The sequence below is a fragment of the Melitaea cinxia genome, chromosome 13 (genome assembly GCF_905220565.1).
Source record: "Melitaea cinxia chromosome 13, ilMelCinx1.1, whole genome shotgun sequence".
NCBI classification, from domain to species: domain Eukaryota; kingdom Metazoa; phylum Arthropoda; class Insecta; order Lepidoptera; family Nymphalidae; genus Melitaea; species Melitaea cinxia.
In genome coordinates, this window is record NC_059406.1 from 992,490 (window position 1) to 1,014,696 (window position 22,207).

At 35.1% G+C, this 22,207-nt stretch overlaps 1 protein-coding gene across 1 annotated transcript in view; it reads right to left on the reverse strand.

Moving 5' to 3' along the window:
* LOC123659205 (fibrillin-2-like) overlaps positions 1-8,435 on the reverse strand; it is a 53,827-nt gene extending 45,392 nt beyond the window's left edge. The window contains exons 1-2 of the mRNA XM_045594456.1: positions 8,423-8,435; positions 7,662-7,833 (exon numbers count right to left, since the gene is read on the reverse strand). Coding sequence (XP_045450412.1) covers positions 7,662-7,833; positions 8,423-8,435 — 185 coding nt within the window. The remainder of the gene's footprint in view (positions 1-7,661; positions 7,834-8,422) is intronic.
* Positions 8,436-22,207: the final 13,772 nt, after the last annotated feature.

Below are 22,207 nucleotides of genomic sequence, written 5' to 3' on the forward strand. Positions count from 1 at the left end.
GAGTCGAACCCTGTTGCGTGAGAACGTTGACATTTAATAGTATGAATTCGGTATTCTGTAAGGCGATTTACCGCTTCACACATCACAATTCGAGACTTGATTCGACACTTGACTTCATGCACATATTCTAAAATACAGTCATAAGAAAAGAATATCGATAAAATAAACACAGCTCTAAATTGCCGATCTTCGATTCGACACTCACTTCACATCGCTTGTGCGTACGGAATGTTTACAGAATTCCAAACCAAGGTGAAGTGGGTTCGCTTTCGAAGTGAGCGCTGTCACTCAGGTGAAGCTCGATATCGAAATTGTTATTTACAGAATAGCCCTGCAGGTAGGAGTTAACTAACTACTTTAATTTGCCTGTTTTAATAGGTTTTAAAACTAAAGCCGAGTTGCACGAAACAAAATTAAAATTTAAGTAGTGATTAAACTAATTTAATCACAAGAATTTCATACAATTCTTGCGATTAAATTAGTTTAATCACTACTTAAATTTTAATTTCTTTTCGTGCAACTCGGCGTAAAAGTGGCAAATTGTATTATTGTCAAAATTATTTATTATAACCTCTCGGTGCTAAATGCGTAGTGCATTGGATTACGACGCCGCAGTCTTGGGTTCGATTCCCGGGTCGGATAAAAAGTGATATAAGGGTTTTTCTGTCGAGAAATGCTCAGTATCTATTATTCCGAAGTCTGGATTTGTGCCTGGTTGCGGCAATAGGCTCGCCCCCTATTACGTGGAACCTAACATATAAGACAAAACATGGTTTACTTATATCTACAAAATAACTGAAGGTGAAGGACAGCGGCCAGTTTGTCTCGAATTTCTAGCAGCTACTTTGGATGTTGGTCGTAAATTTATTCAATACACCATACAACATTCTGCACTTGGACTAGCTAAAGAAGATAATCGTGGTAGGTGTGATCCGCATAACAAAACTAAAGATTCGACAATTGTGTCTGTAATGAACTTCATTAAAGGTTTACCAGCTGTGCCTTCTCATTATTGTCGTAAGGATACTAGCCGTGTTTATCTTCCAAGTAAAATAAAAAACTTAGCCAATCTATACAAAATTTACAAGAACATTTATACAGAGAAAGGAATTGATCTTGTAAGCGAAAGAGTGTTTCGGTCTATATTCAACGAAAAATTTAATATTGGTTTCCATATCCCCAAAAAAGATAAGTGTTTGAAATGCCTAAAATTTGAACGAAATATAGATAACCCTGAAATAGAAGAAGAAAAGAAGCAATATGACTTAGAAAAAACAGAAAGTTATAATAGATTTAAAGCTCATCAAAACATACAAAAAAGTGATCCTAGTACTTCATGTGCTAGTTTCGATTTACAAAAAGTATTAAATACATCATACGGAGATAGTATGCTGATATTTTACTCCCGTAAATTAGCTGTATACAATTTTTGCGCGTATGAAAATGGTACCCGTAAAGTATATTGTTACTATTGGGATGAATGTAACGGAAGAAGAAAAAAAGCTAATGAAATCGCAACAATACTCAATAAATATATTCACACTGTTGATGAACATGGCACAGTTAAAAATTTGTTGCTGTATGCTGATTGCTGCCCGGGTCAAAATAGAAATAAAATAATCATGGCAACGTTACACACAACTTTGCAAACGTGCATTAATGTTCAAACTATACAGCTAAACTTCTTGCTAACCGGCCATACGTACATGCCTGTTGATTCTGTGTGCTGTCATAAAAAAAACTTAAAAAAATAGCATTATTTATGCACCTTCACAATGGTATACAATATTTACAACAGCAAGACAAGATCCAGAACCATACAATGTCGAGCTTTTGCAGTTTAAAGACTTTAATAAATGGGATTCAATTAGCGACAAATACTTCAAGAGAAATTTAATAGGAAAAATAAGTAAGATGCGTATTGTCACATTCCGAAAGAAGAAGGATGATTTGATTTTTGTAAAAAACTCAATGAATGATGATGATGAATCTTACAGTATCGAAGTACAACGAAAAACCAAAATGACTCCACCAGCATGTTATAAATCTTTAATTCCTTTGTCTAAGGACAAACACGATGATTTACTTAAACTGTGTCAAGATAAGGTGATTCCCCATTTTTTTTCACAGTGAATAAAACAGTCTGATTAGTTCCAATAATGTTAAGGATACACTACTCCCTGAATCAGATATCGAAGATGTTGATGTAGAATAATAATATATTATACATCAACACCTTCGCTATCTGATTATTATTAATTATTAAGTAAATTAAAGACTGATTATTATTTTTATGTAAATTAAAGACTGATTATTATTTTTATGTAAATTAAAGACTGATTATTATTTTTAAGCAAATTACAGACTGATTATAATTTTTAAGTAAATTAAAGACTGATTAATCAAATAATATTTTTTTATTTTTTAAACCTCTCGAGTGAACCTGAAATGTTTCTGCTCCGAATATAATTTTAAAAGAGTATTACATCGAAATGGATAATAGAGTCTAATAACCATAATTAATATTTCCTTAAAAAATTAACTTGATCCAATTTTCTATTCAGTCAATTTTCATTAGATAGCTGGTTATACAATATTTTAACATTTTTATTTAAAAAAAAACACACTTGTGCTATTTTTCTTTACTTTAATGAAAAATGAGGTGAAGTTACATAATTTTTGCTGGACGCGAATAATTTGTGTATTTCATTTTACGACATTTTTGCTGTTTGTAAAATGAAGATCATTTGGGGATAACCGACAGCAACTAGTAGGCTTAATTAAATAAAAATAACAACTTCATTTAATAGATAGCGTGCTAAATGCTGCAAAAATACATTCTCAGCCTTTCGGGAGATGTACTTAAATTTTTATGATTTTTTTTTTTGTTTATTTTTAACTTTAAATCACTCTCCTGTAAAGTTTGAAAAGTGGCGGTTATCCTTTTTTGGCTGTTAGGTATCGATATGTTTAAGGAATTTAGCTTATATTTCTTCAACGGACTCAATATATATATTTTAACGCTGACTGTTCTCGCGCTGAAGCACAAAAGAACATTGCTTACCTGGCCTGGGTCAGCGCTCGTAACCACAAGGCAACAGACGTGGGTCAGAGAAAGAAAGCCTATAACAGAGCCACCAAGTCCTGCAAGAAAGCACTACGGAAGGCTCGGTTGACCCACATAGGCAGGATTGGGACTAGACTTGCATCACACCCACCTGGCAGTAAAGCCTTTTGATCCCTAGCTAAGTCGGTCAAATCGAACTTCTGTCACTCCTCACTACCTCCACTGCTACGAATCGATGGTTCACTAGTCCACGCCGCTGAGGAGAAGGCAAACCTGTTTGAAAGTCTCTTTGCAGAATCCTCACGTTTAGATTCAGGCAGCGCCACACCTCCGACCTCTTCGATTAGATGCGAGACGTCTACGTCTGAAATCCGAATTCGACAAAAAGAGGTCCTTAAAACCTTGCACAATCTAGACGTGAATAAAGCTAGTGACCCTGACGGAATACCAGCCATAGTACTCAAAACTTGTGCATCTGAGTTGTCTCCAATCCTGACACGTCTGTTTCATCTTTCTCTGATGACAGCACATGTGCCGAAAGCATAGAAGCAAGCTAACGAGCTGCTTGTGCCCAAAAAGGGCAGTCGAGCTGACCCTGTCAATTATAGACCCATTTCCGTAACGTCCATACACATGGAGAGCAGAGCATGGAACGTATACTGAATAACCGGCTCCTGATACCTTGAGGAGAACGACCTTCTCAGCGACCGACAATACGGTTTTTGCCGCAATTCACGGTCCACGGGTGACCTTCTAGCGTATGCCACTCAAATATGGAGTGAGGCTATCGAGAGACACGATGAAGCCATTGCGGTCTCACTCGATATCTCGAAGGCATTTGACAGGGTTACGTATACAGGTACAGGACAGGGTAGGCATGACGGCATTATTAGCAAGCTTTCCTCATACGGTTTACCCACTTCGCTTTGTGTCTGGATATCTGACTTCCTGAGGGTTCGGTCGATCCGCGTGGTTATAGACGGCTGCGAGTACGATCGTTTGGCCATTAATGCCGGGGTCCCTCAGAGTTCTGTGCTCTCGGCAACGCTATTCTTGCTGCACATGAACGACCTGCTAAAACCCGGAACCTTTGGGTATGCAGATGACAGCACTGTTGTCGAAGGTTACGAGTCCGACGCGCGAGCGAGTGGGTCGGAGGTCCAGTCGCTGAGGGCAGCCATGATTCAGTGTCTGAACTTGTCCGTTAAAACTGTCTCTGATTGGGGTGACGCAAACCTGGTCAAGTTCAACGCCTCTAAGACCCAGGCGTGTCTCTTTTCGGCAAAGCGGAGTCTTTTCAACCTGACTCCCTCTTTCCGAGATGTGCCCGTGCCCATAGCTGACCACCTGGAGCTTCTTGGCGTTACTGTATCATCCACCCTCAATTTTGGCTCATACATAGAAGCAAAGGCTCGAACAGCTACAAAAAAAACTGGGCGTCCTTTCGAAGGTGACGGTACTTCACTCCGCAACAGCTCTTAAATTTATACTAAGCTCAAGTTCGCTCGTGCATGGAGTACTGCTATCATCTTTTGGATGATTCTGCCAAGTACCAGCGGGAGCTTCTCGAGTCAATCGAGAGACGAGCCAAGAGGATCATTGGTGATGATACTCTGGTCGCTGGAAAGCTTGGATCATCGGCGTAGGGTGGTCGCCCTGTCGGTTTTTTATCGGGTACACTTCAGTATGCGCAGGAACTCCACGACCTGATTCCTTCCTGCCCCTTCCACCTTCGAACAACCAGACGCACAGCGTTACGCCACCCTTATATGGTTGACATACCCACTATACCTACGCACTAAGCGATTCGCTAGTGCCTTCTTGATGCGTATGGCTAAAGAATGGAACTCTCTACCAGCATCTGTTTCCGGATAGCTTTAAGTCGCGAGTGAATAGGCTACTTCTAGGTAAGCGTGCTTCATCCTAGACCACATTCTCAGTTAACATCAGGTGAAATAGTGGTCAAACGCAAACCTAATTATAAAAAAAAATTTGGACTAGAATATAAATATTTTTATTTTAAACAGAATATACTAATAGCAAGAACTGACAAAATTAATATGCCAACAGGTCGGTCAAGTGTTAGGGCAATACTGAAGCTGAACTATGTTCTTTGGTTACATATGAAGCAACTTTAAAAAGTTTGTGTACGCCGAAAAATACTACGTAGACATCAGTTTAAAAATGGAGCATTATATATAACTGACAGCGATCGTTACTCATAGTGGGGAACATATCCGCCAAACCGAAGTGAAGCAGCGTGGTGGATTCAGCTTACTGAATCGTACCATATCGTGTACTTCTCGCATGGCAAATAAACGGACGGTACACATTATGGTAAACGGTTACCGTAGCCTATGATCGCCTACAAGACCAAGAGCGTCGCAAGCGCGTTTCTGACCCTACGCGTGTCGTTCCCAGGAGCCCCTGGCTACGTTTATTCGCTAAAGATAAGCAATAGTACTTGAGAGTACTATTATTTAGCTGTGAACTTCTGTACGTTCAGGTGCTCCCTTAGTCGAGCTGCTCCAGATCTTGAGCAAACTATTTTTTGCGTAACTCAAAATATACTTGCATATTATTAATTACTTTTAATGGTACAATGAATATAACAAAACATTAATATTCAAAAATGTATTGTGTAATATTTACATATAATTTTTCTATGAAAAAAATACATTTGCATAAAATTTACATATTTTTTGCTCAATAATGTGACCAGTGTTCTGAACACGTGAATCGCTACGTGATAATTCAGTTCGAAACCAGAATGGCAGTACTGACATTCGAAGTATTAGCTGCTTATAAATTTATTTCAAGTCAGTTAGGGAAAATATTGTAGAACATTTGCATTTTTTGGAAGAAATTGATTCATGTGTAGTCGTGGTGAATGTAGGAATTGGGTGGTAAAAAGGTCAAAGATCAAGCTTAAGGATTAGGATTTAAGTCTTTAGTATTTACCCTTTAACGCGACCTTTACAGACGCTCAGTACAATTTCTATTAAAAAAAAGGAGTTGTAAAACCAGTTCCAAAACTACGCACCACACAAGTTTTTGATAAAAATAACATAACATTTCACAAAACGCAGGAACGGCAGACCTTTTTTGTTTGTTTTATTAATCTTAGCCTATATTACTTTGGTTAACAAAAGTACATAATTTGTAACGGCAAGAATGATATTAAAATTAGTTACTACTTTGAAACATATTACAATAATTGTGTTTGCAGGCAAACGAAAAAAAAACCGACTTCAATTATATCGACAAATAATACAACGTAGGTAGACGAAAAAATAGTAAAGTAAATACGCATTATTAAAGATAAGTTGTAATCAGTAGTGCTATTCTGTAAGAACATTTTCGTGTCTCGACAGCGGAATCCGCGGTGAGATATCAAATTCGTATTCATTAAAACTCGACAGTCCCGTAGCGCCACACATGTGAGTGCGGCGACGAGTCGAACCCTGTTGCGTGAGAACGTTGACATTTAATAGTATGAATTCGGTATTCTGTAAGGGGATTTACCGCTTCACCACATCACAATTCGAGACTTGATTCGACACTTGACTTCATGCAATTATTCTAAAATAAAGTCATAAGAAAAGAATATTGATAAAATAAACACAGCTCTAAATTGCCGCTCTTCGATTCGACACTCACTTCACATCGCTTGTGCGTACGGAATGTTTACAGAATTTCAAACCAAGGTGAAGTGGGTTCGCTTTCGAAGTGAGCGCTGTCACTCAGGTGAAGCTCGATATCGAAATTGTTATTTACAGAATAGCCCTGCTGGCAACAATAGACACGCCTCCTCTAACATTCCCAGTACGTCCACGTGCTGGCGCAAGATCGATGCTCCCGCGATTAGCAGCGCCTGCGACCGCACTGCATTCTCTCACTCATTGAGCGTGACTCACGTTTCTCGGAATCAAGTGATCCCATTCGTAGATATTTGCGACGATTTCCATAAATGCGAGCCCGATTTGATTTATACCTAAACTATTATGTAGTAGACGAAATAATTCCGTCTTTCGCTGACACTGGTAACCAAGTTCTTATTAATTTCGATATCAAACGACTAGGAGTTTCTTTGTACATAATTCGCTTTCGGAGAAAAATAAATGAGTTCCTTCAAATAAATTGAGTTGTAGTTTACTGTGCTTTTTTCGTAATAAATTCTAAAAGTAATTTTTTTTTTTTCAAAAGTTGACAATCAAGAGTATCTTTAAGGGCGTTACTATAAGATGTCGTACCATGCATAATTGACGGTAGTAGTAAAAATCAAATATCTAATTTTGTATTTAGAATAGCTTCTTAATAAAAAGAGAAGAAGAAAGAAAACAATGATATAATAGCTTAGAAGCTTAACATTAGTAACATAGCCAAGTAGACAAACCAGAACAAACACAAAAGTAACGTAGTTTAGCCGACAATTTAAGACTAAGTGGTAAGTTACAAATAGCCAAAGATATTATCCAGATATAACAGTGACCAAGTCAGTGACTTGGGCGGTTCCAAATCATAGTGGAATTACTTTAATTCCGCAATAATTTTAAAATTCGAGGATATTAGCGTTGTAGGTAGTGTGCCTTACCCGACGAACTGTGTGGGCGCGCGGTCGGAGAGCGTCCTGGCGCCGCGCGACCAGTGGCGCGGGCGCGGCGTGCTCTGCGGCAGGCGCGGGTCGGCCGCGGCGCCGAGGAGCAGCGCCAGCGTCACTAGCAGCAGCCTCATCACGCCACCATCACCCTGGAACAGCACCCTTCCTTGTCATCACAGAAACTTAACGGAAATCTAACTATATTAATTGAAGTAAAACTTCTTTATGCAAGCTTGACTTGGGAAGTAAGCTGGTGAATGCGTGACGAGAGCGTTACGAAAAGTGTGATCGGGCGAGGCGAACGGAAAGCAGACTCGTTTTTATCTATGTTTTGATGTACAGCGTGTTGTGTGGCTACGGCACTAAAGAATTTAGCCACCCCCTCTCTTCCCGTGGGTGTCGTAAGAGGCGACTAAGGAATAACAGAGTTTCCCTAATACCTTGGAACTTAAAAAGCCGACCGATGGCGGGATAACCATCCAACTGCTGGCTTTGAAATACACAGGCCGAAGACGGGCAGCAGCGTCTTCGATGCGACAAAGCCAGTACTGCGGTCACCAACCCGCCTGCCCAGCGTGGTGACTATGGGCAAAACACATGAGTTCACGTTATTTTTGGCGTAAACTTGTGGAGGCCTATGTCCAGCAGTGGACTGTATAGGCTGTAATGATGATGTAATGATTGATGTACAGCTGTGCTAAAGAAAAGTTTTCTTGTCGGCTTCGAGACGCGATTACTCGTAGAATTTACATTACTCTCAAGAGACATTGCGTACTAAAACGTAACTCTCAGGACTGATCGCGGGCTAAGCGTCATACACTTTTCAAAATTTCGACCCCCAATCTTTCTTCCATACCACAAAACATATTTCGTTTCAAGGAATAAACTCCAAAAGCAGTATTATTCTTTAACACTGAATTTTCTAAAGACGTCATCTGATATTACTGATTTTTCGTTTCAAATAAAATAATTGTGTTTGCTCGCAAACGAAAAAAAAACCGACTTCAATTACATCGAAGAGTAATACAACGTAGATCGACGAAAAAATAGTAATACTTTGTTCGTATTCCATATAACGCGACATTATAAAATTGTAGAATTATATAATGTTCTACTGTTATTTCTAACATTTTGTTAGCGATTGTAGGCAGAAATTTCATAAAAGGCCCGTCGTCGATTCGCGCGAAGCGCTGACATCGCTTATTACGGCGGGTTTTTTAGTTGAAGCGGATTTATATTGAATTACGGTTTATGTCTTTTTTATTAAAAATATGTAATGTTCATGTTTTCACACAGCTCCGATGCACGACTGGAGTTTACCCCTTCAGATCAACTGTCTAAATAGGCACAAAAAGGCTTACTAGTCTAAGAAATATATTATTACTATATCAAATTGTAAATAAATGAATGCAATAACGCCACCTATCAGAACCTAATTGCGTTATTAGAAAACGTCTGAACGCCATCTCTAACAAGGTCATTCGTTCAGTATATTTTACTGTTCAATTTTTTCATTCCGGGGCCTTAAATGAAAATCGATTCTTAAGGAGAAAACTCCAAAAACAGTCAAGTAAATACGCCATATCAGATATAGCTCAAAAAGTTCGAGTCAAATCTCAATTATATTTAAATGGAACCACATGACAAGCACCACCTATCGATTAAAAAAAGAATCATCGATATTGGTCCACCCAGTAAAATAGTAATGAGGTTAATATAACGTTGGTCGACGTAAAATAGCCAAGTAAATACCCAGTATTAGCGATAACTCAAAAATTAAAAGCTCAAATATATTTATAACGAATAAACTGCTACTCTCTACTCTAGTGGAATATTGTAATTTGATCGATAGTGAACGAAGTAATTTCATTACATTTTGATAGATGGCGTTGTGGCAAAGTATTGAACATGACCACAGTCGTCTTAACATCGTCATGTAAATACGTGTCATCAAAGATTACTCAAAAATTGCTCATTATATCTCAATCATATTTAAAACGGACGACATGACAAGTATTAGCTTTTGATTTATACAAAAAAGATTAAAATCAGTGCACCCAGTAAAAAGATATAACGTATAATACAACGTAGGGTGACGAAAAAACCGTCAAGTAAATACGCAATATTAGATATAACTCACAAATTACGAATCAAATCTCAATTAAATTTGAATAGGACCACGTGACGAATAGTAGCTTTTAATTTATATAAGAAACGTCAAAATCGGTGCACCCAGTAAAAAGTTATGAGGTATAATACAACGTAAGGTGACGAAAATAATGTCAAGTAAATACGCGTTATCAAAGATTAATCAAAAAGTAGTTATCAGATCTCGATAAAATTTATATGTGACCACATGATAAACATCAGCTTTCGATTAAAGTAAAAATTATCAAAATCGATACACCCAGTAAAAAGTTATTGCGGATTTTCAAGAGTTTCTCTCGATTTCACTGGGATCCCATCATCAGATCCTGGTTTCCTTATCATGGTACCAAACTAGGGATATCCCCTTTCCAACAAAAAAAGAATTATCAAAATCGGTACACCCAGTAGAAAGTTATGTGGTATAACACAACGTAGGTCGACGAAAAAAGCGTCAAGTAAAAACGCATTATTAGATATAATTCGAAAAGTAGTTGTTAGATCTCAAATAAATTTAAATGGGACCAATCGGCACACACCACCTTTCGATTAAAACAAAATTTGTCGAAATCGGTCTACCTGGTCAAAAGTTCTGATGTAACATACATAAAAAAAAAAAAAAATAATTGTGTTTGCTCGCAAACGAAAAAAAAACCGACTTCAATTACATCGAAGAGTAATACAACGTAGATCGACGAAAAAATAGTAATACTTTGTTCGTATTCCATATAACGCGACATTATAAAATTGTAGAATTATATAATGTTCTACTGTTATTTCTAACATTTTGTTAGCGATTGTAGGCAGAAATTTCATAAAAGGCCCGTCGTCGATTCGCGCGAAGCGCTGACATCGCTTATTACGGCGGGTTTTTTAGTTGAAGCGGATTTATATTGAATTACGGTTTATGTCTTTTTTATTAAAAATATGTAATGTTCATGTTTTCACACAGCTCCGATGCACGACTGGACTTTACCCCTTCAGATCAACTGTCTAAATAGGCACAAAAAGGCTTACTAGTCTAAGAAATATATTATTACTATATCAAATTGTAAATAAATGAATGCAATAACGCCATCTATCGGAACCTAATTGCGTTATTAGAAAACGTCTGAACGCCATCTCTAACAAGGTCATTCGTTCAGTAGATTTTACTGTTCAATTTTTTCATTCCGGGGCCTTAAATGAAAATCGATTCTTAAGGAGAAAACTCCAAAAACAGTCAAGTAAATACGCCATATCAGATATAGCTCAAAAAGTTCGAGTCAAATCTCAATTATATTTAAATGGAACCACATGACAAGCACCACCTATCGATTAAAAAAAGAATCATCGATATTGGTCCACCCAGTAAAATAGTAATGAGGTTAATATAACGTTGGTCGACGTAAAATAGCCAAGTAAATACCCAGTATTAGCGATAACTCAAAAATTAAAAGCTCAAATATATTTATAACGAATAAACTGCTACTCTCTACTCTAGTGGAATATTGTAATTTGATCGATAGTGAACGAAGTAATTTCATTACATTTTGATAGATGGCGTTGTGGCAAAGTATTGAACATGACCACAGTCGTCTTAACATCGTCATGTAAATACGTGTCATCAAAGATTACTCAAAAATTGCTCATTATATCTCAATCATATTTAAAACGGACGACATGACAAGTATTAGCTTTTGATTTATACAAAAAAGATTAAAATCAGTGCACCCAGTAAAAAGATATAACGTATAATACAACGTAGGGTGACGAAAAAACCGTCAAGTAAATACGCAATATTAGATATAACTCACAAATTACGAATCAAATCTCAATTAAATTTGAATAGGACCACGTGACGAATAGTAGCTTTTAATTTATATAAGAAACGTCAAAATCGGTGCACCCAGTAAAAAGTTATGAGGTATAATACAACGTAAGGTGACGAAAATAATGTCAAGTAAATACGCGTTATCAAAGATTAATCAAAAAGTAGTTATCAGATCTCAATAAAATTTATATGTGACCACATGATAAACATCAGCTTTCGATTAAAGTAAAAATTATCAAAATCGATACACCCAGTAAAAAGTTATTGCGGATTTTCAAGAGTTTCTCTCGATTTCTGTGGGATCCCATCATCAGATCCTGGTTTCCTTATCATGGTACTAAACTAGGGATATCCCCTTTCCAACAAAAAAAGAATTATCAAAATCGGTACACCCAGTAGAAAGTTATGTGGTATAATACAACGTAGGTCGACGAAAAAAGCGTCAAGTAAAAACGCATTATTAGATATAATTCGAAAAGTAGTTGTTAGATCTCAAATAAATTTAAATGGGACCAATCGGCACACACCACCTTTCGATTAAAACAAAATTTGTCGAAATCGGTCTACCTGGTCAAAAGTTCTGATGTAACATACATAAAAAAAAAAAAAAAAAAAAAAAAAAAAAAAAAAAAAACAGTCGAATTGAGAACCTCCTCCTTTTTTGGAAGTCGGTTAAAAAAAAAAAAAAAAAAAAATACAGTCGAATTGAGAACCTCCTCCTTTTTTGGAAGTCGGTTAAAAAGTTACATAATTATAGAATTTTCTTATTATTTTTTTTTTGTGACTTTTTGTACAACATACTAATGCGTTTATTATCAATTGTAATTACCTCCCCGTACATTGCCCAAAATCAATCACAATTACTCCATTGTGAAAGAATAACAAATATGTAGAAAATTTTATTTAAAGTTAATTTTCAATATTTTTCAGATTATTTACAACTATAAATAATATATAAACAGGTTATTAATACACAAGTTTTAGTCTTTCTAGTGTTTTATTGTATATTACTTATACTCTAAACTACTTTTAATATTTAAAACTTTAAAAAAGTTAAGACAGTTAGTCAAAATTTTTGCTTCTGGCTCAGTTCAGTGGCAAAAACAACGAAAATTGCTCTTTATTACTAACCGGAGTTATTTATTTAAACAATTCTCTGCTAAATAGCGATAAGTGATAGCAAAATTTCGGTAGGCCTATTATTAATGATAACGACTGGAATCACTACAGCATCGCTCATAGTACAGCGGCGGGGCGGGGCTGCGGTGCGGGGATCCGTGCCGAAATGATAACGCGGGCCGACGACCCGCGGCACAGCATCACTATTTGTAATTGTTTTAAGCACTGATTTTTTAATTATTAATTAATTTGTTTTAGTATCATGATTGATGCTAATAAGCTTATAGGTTTAATATGGAAATAAGTTTGTTTTTTTTTCTTTTTTTTTCACCGTGTTTAATGGTTTTGTGTTTCCCTTTTATTTATTTATATTTTTTTTTTGTTTTTCACATTTGTTAATTTAAATTTTAAACGGATGGATGGTCGTAATTGGCCTTTTTGAATTATATTTAATTCTTGTTTGTTTTATAATTTTTTCTGTGCTGTGTACCATCCCTTATGAATAAATAAATAAATAAATAAATAAATAAAATGATGATTACTCTTTTTAACCGACTTCAAAAAGGAGGTTACTCAATTCGACCGTACATATATATATTTATTTATGTATGTTCGGGGATGACTTCGTCGTTTATAAACCGATTTTTATAATTATAATTTTATTGGAAAGGATCGAGATATCCCAAGTATGGTACCATGATAAGGAAACCAGGATCTGATGATGGGATTCCAGAAAAAAGGAAAATCCTCAAAAATCGTAGTGACGACTAGTGAGTTTGTTAATTTTTTTCGTCGTTACTTAGGTACTTACGTTGTATCACTTGTCGATGTAATTGAAGTCGGTTTTTTTTTACTTATTCACAATGACCATAGATATTATCATATAATTGCATATCTTATAGAATTTTTTTTTTTATTTTATGTTTATTATTGGATATAAAATAATTTGATGATTATTTAAGCTGTAACAGTTGAATTATAATTTTCTGATTACAACTAAGACGGAATGCAAGCAAACAACGCGTTACGACAACTTCGTACCATAAGAAGTATTAGTAATTATTTCATATTATAAATGTGTCATTACATCAATAGAAAAGTTATTTATAACATCGTTCTGCTAGAACTAAATCGACCAGCGACATAGATAAATACGAAGTAGGTATGAACGAGTGTCGCTCGAGTCTTGCGCATCTGACTCATCGCCACCCACAGCCTCTCCTCCTCACTAGCTAGTACTGGAACCAGATATATACTGTGACCTTGGCCCTCTGAATTTCGTATATAGGTTAAAAGATTCCAATTACTCTTGTGATTTATATAAATACATTTAATAATTGTTTGTAAGTTTAAATCCATACTACTATTATAAATTTGAAGGAATTGTTTAAGCGCGCTAATCTCAGAAATTACTGATTAATTATAATTGAAAAAATAGTTTTGGTACTGTACAGTCCCTTTACCGAGAAAGGCTATATAGTATAGTTAGTGTCTATATAAAATAGGCGGACCATTTAACAAAAATGACCCCCCCTCCGTTATAACTTAGCTGTATGAAAAATAGATGTTGGCCGATTCTCAGACCTACCCGATATGCACACAGAATTTAATAAAAATCAGTTCAACCGTTTCCGAGGCGTATTGAGACTAACATTGTGACACGAGAATTTTATATATATAATTTTTCAATGAATTTTTTGTTCAATCACAATAAAATATAGCCTATATCACTCCTGAATAGTGTAGCTTTCTGTTACTGAGAGAATTTTCGTGATCGGATCAGTATTTGCGGAGATTACCCCTACAAACAAACAAAGTTAGCAACTTTACCTCTTTATAATATTAGTATAGATAATTAATATAATACGTTAGTATGCAAAAATTATTGATAATTAAGAGTTATATACATATATTATTATTGGAATAAACCGTCTTTATTAAAATCGTAGAACTGTTTTTATATATTTTATTATATATTAACAAAAATAATTTCGATAGCTTATCTTATGTTTTGTAATTCTTTTAACAATAGAATTTCTTATTTGAGAATGTGTTGAACTTATAAAATATACATATTTGTTAAACATATTTTCATACTGAATATTAATATCCATATAAACAATATTTATATAAAGTTAAATAGTGATGAATTGCTTACAATCACTAGTAAATCCTCGCTTTAAGTATATAGAAAGACTTCGTTGAGATATGAATTTAACTTAGATAACAAATATCCTTTAAATAAATAAATAAAACGCCTCAATAAAAATGAATGGAATTAAACGAACTCTCCCTAAACACTTGAATATTTCGACGTTGTATAAACACTTAGTTTAACCTCAATAAAACATTTATGCTATTGTGGTCTATATATAAAGGTGTTATAGAGAATGTTTTCCAATGTTTCAATTTATATATATCAGGGCAGTCTTGTAGGCGTTGCTGGCTGATTTAGAAGAATTCTTAACACATGAAACAAGTTGCATTATGTAAGACGATTTAACATTCATCACATTTTTGGCCTATTTCACTGATTATTTTTTTTAAAAAGCCAATCAAGTGAAAATAACTCGCGTACAAATGATACAATGTTTTTAAATAAAATTCTTCGTGAAATTTAAGTAACTTTTAATGATCTGAACTGAATTGAATAGGTCTGTAAATGTTCCCAAAAAACAAATAGAGAGACCTCTTCTATATAGGATTGGAGCTTAATTTATAACGTTGATCAGTGAAGCAATGGCCAGATGGCGGACAGTTAACCTAGCCTGAGTAATATTAAATATTTTCAGTTACATAATCGAAATCGGTTACATCTCTAGGAATGAAAACTCGATGGAGAGACTAGTGGTGCAGGACTAGGTGGAAGGCAAGAGAGCACGCGGTCGAACGCCAACCCGCTGGATAGACGTCATCACAAGGGCTACTGAGTCCACCATGATCCGGTGTACTCGCGACGCTTCCAACAGAGGGAAATGGAAGCACATCGCCGGGAGGGCTACCCTCGGAAATATTATCGACCCACCAAACACCCCACTATGTACCTCGTCAGCGCAGCTACGACCACTCTGACAAGAGTGTGCGACTAAGAAGAAGAAGAAGAATCAAAATTAATGTAAAACTACCGCCGATCTAGAATATAGATTCTACTTAATAGCAACGAAAAGAAATTCAACATCTACTATAAATTTATTCACAAATTTAGATATAAAAATTATCCTATGAAAAAAAATAATTGTGTGGTTTTATGAACCCGCGATGCAAGTGAAACTTTAGTGAATAAAATATTTACAATAATATACAGATCAAAACACTAAAATACAACGGAACACTTGCGACATGCGACATGCAATTGAGCAACGAAAAATTTTGGAGCGGTAAAATAAAAGTTTCACTTTAAAATCTAATAAATCTCATAGAAACATGGACATATGCAGACTAAATGATCGTACCAACTTATGAGAATGTATGAGACTTTATGATTCTTATAAAATATTTCCATAGAGTGAAGATATCGCATACATATATGTATGTTAGGAAACTTACTTCAACGTTATGAGATGATTATTTTTTTTCACTCGCAGTTATCAAAGCGGTCACATAATGAATAATAATAAAGTGCATCATCTTATCGCGTGTGCAAAACACTGCTATCACAGATTCATTCACAATAAACATATTAAAATATACATTTTCCTTACTATTGGTTAATGTATATTTTTAACTCTATACGCTTTCATTTTAAGTTTATCATGCCTTTCAATTGAAATGAAAAAACTCAAAATATCTGCTAAGATTTTATATAAGTAACTTTTGTGCTAGCGATCTGAAATTCAATTCGCGATCAAAAATTGCTTTATTACTATCCATAGGGATGTTTAAGTTTATCTAGGCATTAGTGATATTTGCATATCCGGAGCTCAAACACTGGATTTTACTGGAGACTTCGAGGAGCAGTTGAATGTAGGACTTTTATTTATTTATAATTTAAAGTAATTGCATTAGAGGTTCTGCAATCATATCTAATGCGGTGAACGCTAAGATCAAATTGCTGTGACCACCATACAGACACATATATACAAGTTCACAACAACACGGTCGTACCTAAGTATAGATATTACACACAACAAAATCTCAGCTAAATCTAATATAGGGATATAATATAATTACTATATTTACGTAATAATTATATGTATTAATGTATAATAAATCTCATAATCGGTGTCCTATATACCGGGTTCAACGAAAACATCACACAAACGATAAGTGCATTATTTATTATCTCGGGGGTCAGTGTTACGGGTGTTCTTACTCAAGCGCATGACATTTCTTTTCTTGTATTTTAGAGTTCCGTAGGCAGTATTATAATATTATAAATACTACACAGTATTAGTACAGTTTGTGCGATAGATTAGAGTCGAGAATAGTATAGAGATAATGTAGAGATCAATTTGTTATTTTAATAATTTTTAACTTTCACACTCAACGGACCTCGCAATTTGCTCCTGTGTTGGTGGTCCGGAAACACACATAACACACAAGTGCAAACCGCCTAGAACGGCAAACACATGTATAGCCAATACTAATGTGACATGCGGATCTCACCCGCGACTGGCCGTCAAAATTGTGACGTGTATTGTATGTGTAAAAGACAAGCAACTCAGCAAGAAAGACCATGCGCTTACAACGGAAGGCAAGTAATATCGTATGCGTAGACTGGAAAATTACGAAGATTGGTAACTAGCAGAAAAGAATAATTCAATGTCTTGATATTGTAAAAGTATTCTATATATTAAGATATGCTCAACTACACGAAATAAAATAATATCGTATCGATGATTTGTTACGGAACCAAACAAGTCAAAGGCCAACACTAAGAAGAACTTCGAAGAGTATCATATTATTTTATTTTACCGTGATAATTGATAAAGAAGTCTCAATTCCAACTTTATAACTAAAAATATACATTGATGTTAACATTGCAGTTTCGCTTTAGTCAGCCAAGTTCAATGGCCGAAAATACACAATTTGAAAGATTTCATTTCACAGAACTTTCAGAAGTGATTTAAATTACAAAATTTATTCGTAAAATATTTATGATAAAATATTTATTTCTTAAGGATTTAAGTTACGTAAATAATAGCGATTTTTTTTTACCACTACTCTTAATTTTTGAAGTAAAACTTCTTTACGTACGCTTGACTTGGGGAATAAGCTGGTGAATACGTGACGAGAGCGTTACGAAAAGTCTGATCGGGCGAGACGAACGGAGCAAGAGAGGTGCGAGCACAATTTTTAAGTAATCGCGAACGAAATTACAGGTAATACAAATAACATCTTCATCTAAACTTATAGTAGATCTTAGTGGATCGAGTTGAACCAACAACTCAATAGCACTAGGAATGTAAAGCAGCGTTAACAATATAAATACCGCGTGTGATCGCATTAGAATTCCTGTCCTGAATTTCCTGAGTGTCGCATACCCGATCATCGATGTGCGTGGACGTGTGTGCGCCGCGCGCTGTTATTACTCGATGTGACTGCAGGATGCGTCGGCGCCTTAGATCAATTTCCAGATATGAGCTCACGGTGCTGCGGCTAGCGACACATTTAAACGCGCTTAACTCTCCTTACTCGTCTTTGTTTGCGTGGAACTTTTGAATAAGGCAGCGAAGAAGTAGAATGGGATATTTTCTATGTTATCGTTAATATTTTAGAGTTTGAGATGAGATGATTATTTTTAACCCTAAGATCACTGGACACAAGGATGTAATGATGTTAATGACAAAAGTTTTAGAAATTATACTTCATCTAGATTGGAAAAATAACTGTTTTCTGTATTAAAATGTTTATATCTGTGTGAAATACGATTCTGGTTTTATTTGCAATTGATTATTCAATGTATAAGACTATAATATGAAGCATTATTATTATAAATCATTTCCGTTTATATCATTTGACGCATCAGAAATGCCACACCACATCAGAAGATTTGTAAAGGTCATTAAAAATATTTATCAGTGAAAATTTAGTGACAATATATTAAGCGATTGAATCACAAATTAATAAATTTGATATGTGACATAAATCCCGCTAATCGCTCCGCTTTCCAATGAAACGGGACGCTTAAAATCGATCGTCCCCAATTGGCCGGTTATTAACGCATGCTGCGCCCGCGCATCAGTTATACACACAAACAAACAAAACCATCCATCGGCGTTCATTATCCTATCTGTTCCCTACAACTGGATTCCGATCCTATTTTTTTTATCATACCTATAAAGTTGTACTAGTTTAAGGGGAAGTCTCAGAAAAGTGCTTAAAGATTTATTTAAGCATTTAATTTTTCAAACTCTAGGTTTTTTTACGTTTGCTTCAATGAAGTTCGTTAATACTGAAAGAGACACTAATAGAATATTGCTTTGACGTTTATTAATGATGAATAGAATCCTTCTCCTACACGGAAAAAAGGCCTATGCCCAGCAATGGGTTGTAACAGGCTGAATCATGATCAATTATAAATATTAATTAATTATTACTTAAATGTTTAACATAATATTAAAACATATCGTATGGTAATGTTTGCATTAATTCTATAGATTTATAAGTAGTGGAAACAATTTTCTCTTTTTAAAACAAAACATGGTATTGAACATACATAAAGACAAAAAAAAAATTCAATTGTCTCAATATAAATTTAAAATGTTTATTACAAATAAATTAATAGATAAAGCGTGTTACGAATATCTCACAAATTACACATTTTGTGTGCGTACTTTATAATTACAAAGTTACTATGTAACTTTACAAAATTTATTTTTTCGAAGATAATTTTTTTTTAATTTCACGCGGATGTAGTCGCGGGCACAACTAGTGTTAACATAAAATAGAAGTTTAACGTTTGTATGGTAACGTAACCCCTTAATAAGTAGCAACAAATTTCTGTAACGCATTAATTACGTTAGCTGCACGTATAATTAATAAAATTCTTTTGTAAGCCGGTATAACATTTATGTTAATACGTTAGATTAATTGCCGTTTAGGATTTATTGTGTACGGCTTTAGAGATGTACTAATGGAATGAGATATGTCGTAAATTATATATAGACTTGTAACTAACTAGTGGCGTAGCGGTCTTAAATTTGTAACTTATTATAAATATTCGAATACATATATTATTTTATGGATGTGATAATGTCTTATAATTTTTTTTATAACTTATTTTAATAATTATCGTATTTTTTAATTATTTCTAAGGGCGTACCGTGTATTCGTAAAGATAATTTAACGGATTACCGCACATTCAGCAATGTAATTGTCTTTGCGATGTAATAACTCTATAATTTAGGTTTAGATTGGCGCAACTGTCACAGCACTGGTTTGTGGCTATTGCACTGGCGGTTGTGGGTTCAATCCCCGCACATTACAACCATTCGTATTGGCCAAACAGATGTTTGCCATGGTCAGGGTGTTTGTGCAGTCCTTATGGGTCTCCCCATCGTGCCTCGGAGAGCACGTTACGCCGTCGGTCCCGGTTGTTATCATGTACACCTAATAGCAATCGTTACTCATAGTAAGTATTACCACGTATTGGAAAAGCGTGGTGGATTAAGCTGTGATACTTCTCCTACATGTGGAAATTGCCCAGCAGTGGGATATTACAGGCTGATGCTAGCGAATTTAGGTTATTTCTTACGAAATTGCTGTTTTGCATATACCTAAGATTTCCGTACTGCATATATGACTTCTGTCCTTCTACCTATATAGGTATACGTACAATCTATACATTTAATAAAATGGTAGGAAAGACAAAACTGTACATTGAATATTTTTTTAAAGAATACTTGGAGTGTGATCTACAATCGATACCAAAGCCAAAAATATAGTTTTTAGAATTTTTGTCTGTTTGTCTGTTTGTCTGTATGTATGTCCGGGATAAACTCGAAAAGTACTGCATGGATTTACTTCAAATTTGGCACGAATATTACTACATATTATCACGCTATCACCTACGGGGAACGAGCAGTGAACCTTTATTTCTTCAACGCATTCTGTAACAACGCGTAATCTAACGACGCATATTTGAATGTTTTTGTTATTATGTTAATAACCATGTTATAAACTAGCTTCACACTATAAATAAAGACGCTGATATAGATACGGAACGCTGTAGTATATTATTTATAGTATATATATTTGTAGTATAGTATCAGCCGTGCGAAGCCTGGGCGGGTCGCTAGTTATCTAAATAAACTCAGTGTTCGATCGACTTTTATTGGGTTTGGTTTACCTCATGACGTTCCCTCACGTGTCATCTCTCACTAAAATATAGACTGTACACATTATTATAATAATGTTAGAAATCTTCGTTATACATAATACTGTTAAACCTGTTATTCCAGGCATTCATCATTTCTGCGACTCGATCATATAATTATTATTGTCACTATTACGAGACTCCGATGAGATTTTCCAGCAAGATTATAAGATTATTATTTGTACGAAGAAATCAAAATATCGAGTCCTAGAAACAAAGACTAATAATTGCATAAAATTAATTTGATTTTTAATTATCGATATTATTAGGTTAGACTTGTAGAATAAACTAATTTTTGGAATGAAGTTCCTTATGTAGCGTTGCGGAGGAGTACCCTAGGCGGCAAAAAACGCCCGTAAGGTAAAAAAAGCTCAAGATTTTTATTTATAGTCTATGTATGATGGCTATACAGTGTCTAATGTATTACGTCTACGTGATGACTGTTATTATTATTGCAGTTTGCTATTATTATTAGATCGTTCGATAATAATTATTTATTTTTATAAATAATTTTGTAAAGTCGTTTTTTTATGCAATAACAAAAGTTTTAATCAATATTTTATAATAAGGAACTTCTTTTCTATCTGGTGTCCCACGACACCACACGGCGTTTTTTACATTTTTTTTTTATGTCACTATTTTTTTTATACAACTAGGTCAGCAAACAAGCGTACGGCTCACCTGATGGTAAGCGATTACCATAGCTTATAGACGCCTGCAAGACCAGAAGCATCGCAAGCGCGTTGCCGACCCAATCCCCAATCCCCCCAGGAGCTCTGGTCACCTTACTCACCAACAGGAACACAATACTGCTTGAAAACAATATTATTTAGCTGTGGTCTTCTGTAAGGTCGAGGTACTACCCCAGTCGGGCTGCTCCATATTTTGAGCAGGAAATTCCTGCTGTGCCCTACCTCAGTTGACAATATTTATTACAGTGTAACTGGAAAATAATGCAATCCATATTAAGTCCGCCTTTGTTTCAACTTTTTATTTAATTCTTTATTGGTCAATAAAGTTTTTAAATAAATTAATTATATTAATATTGACACAGTAGAATACAAAGGTATACTAGACGCGTAGCCAAATCGCAATGAAAACCGACAAGTGCGATTTCGTCTGTGATCGAATTTGGAATCCGTTCTA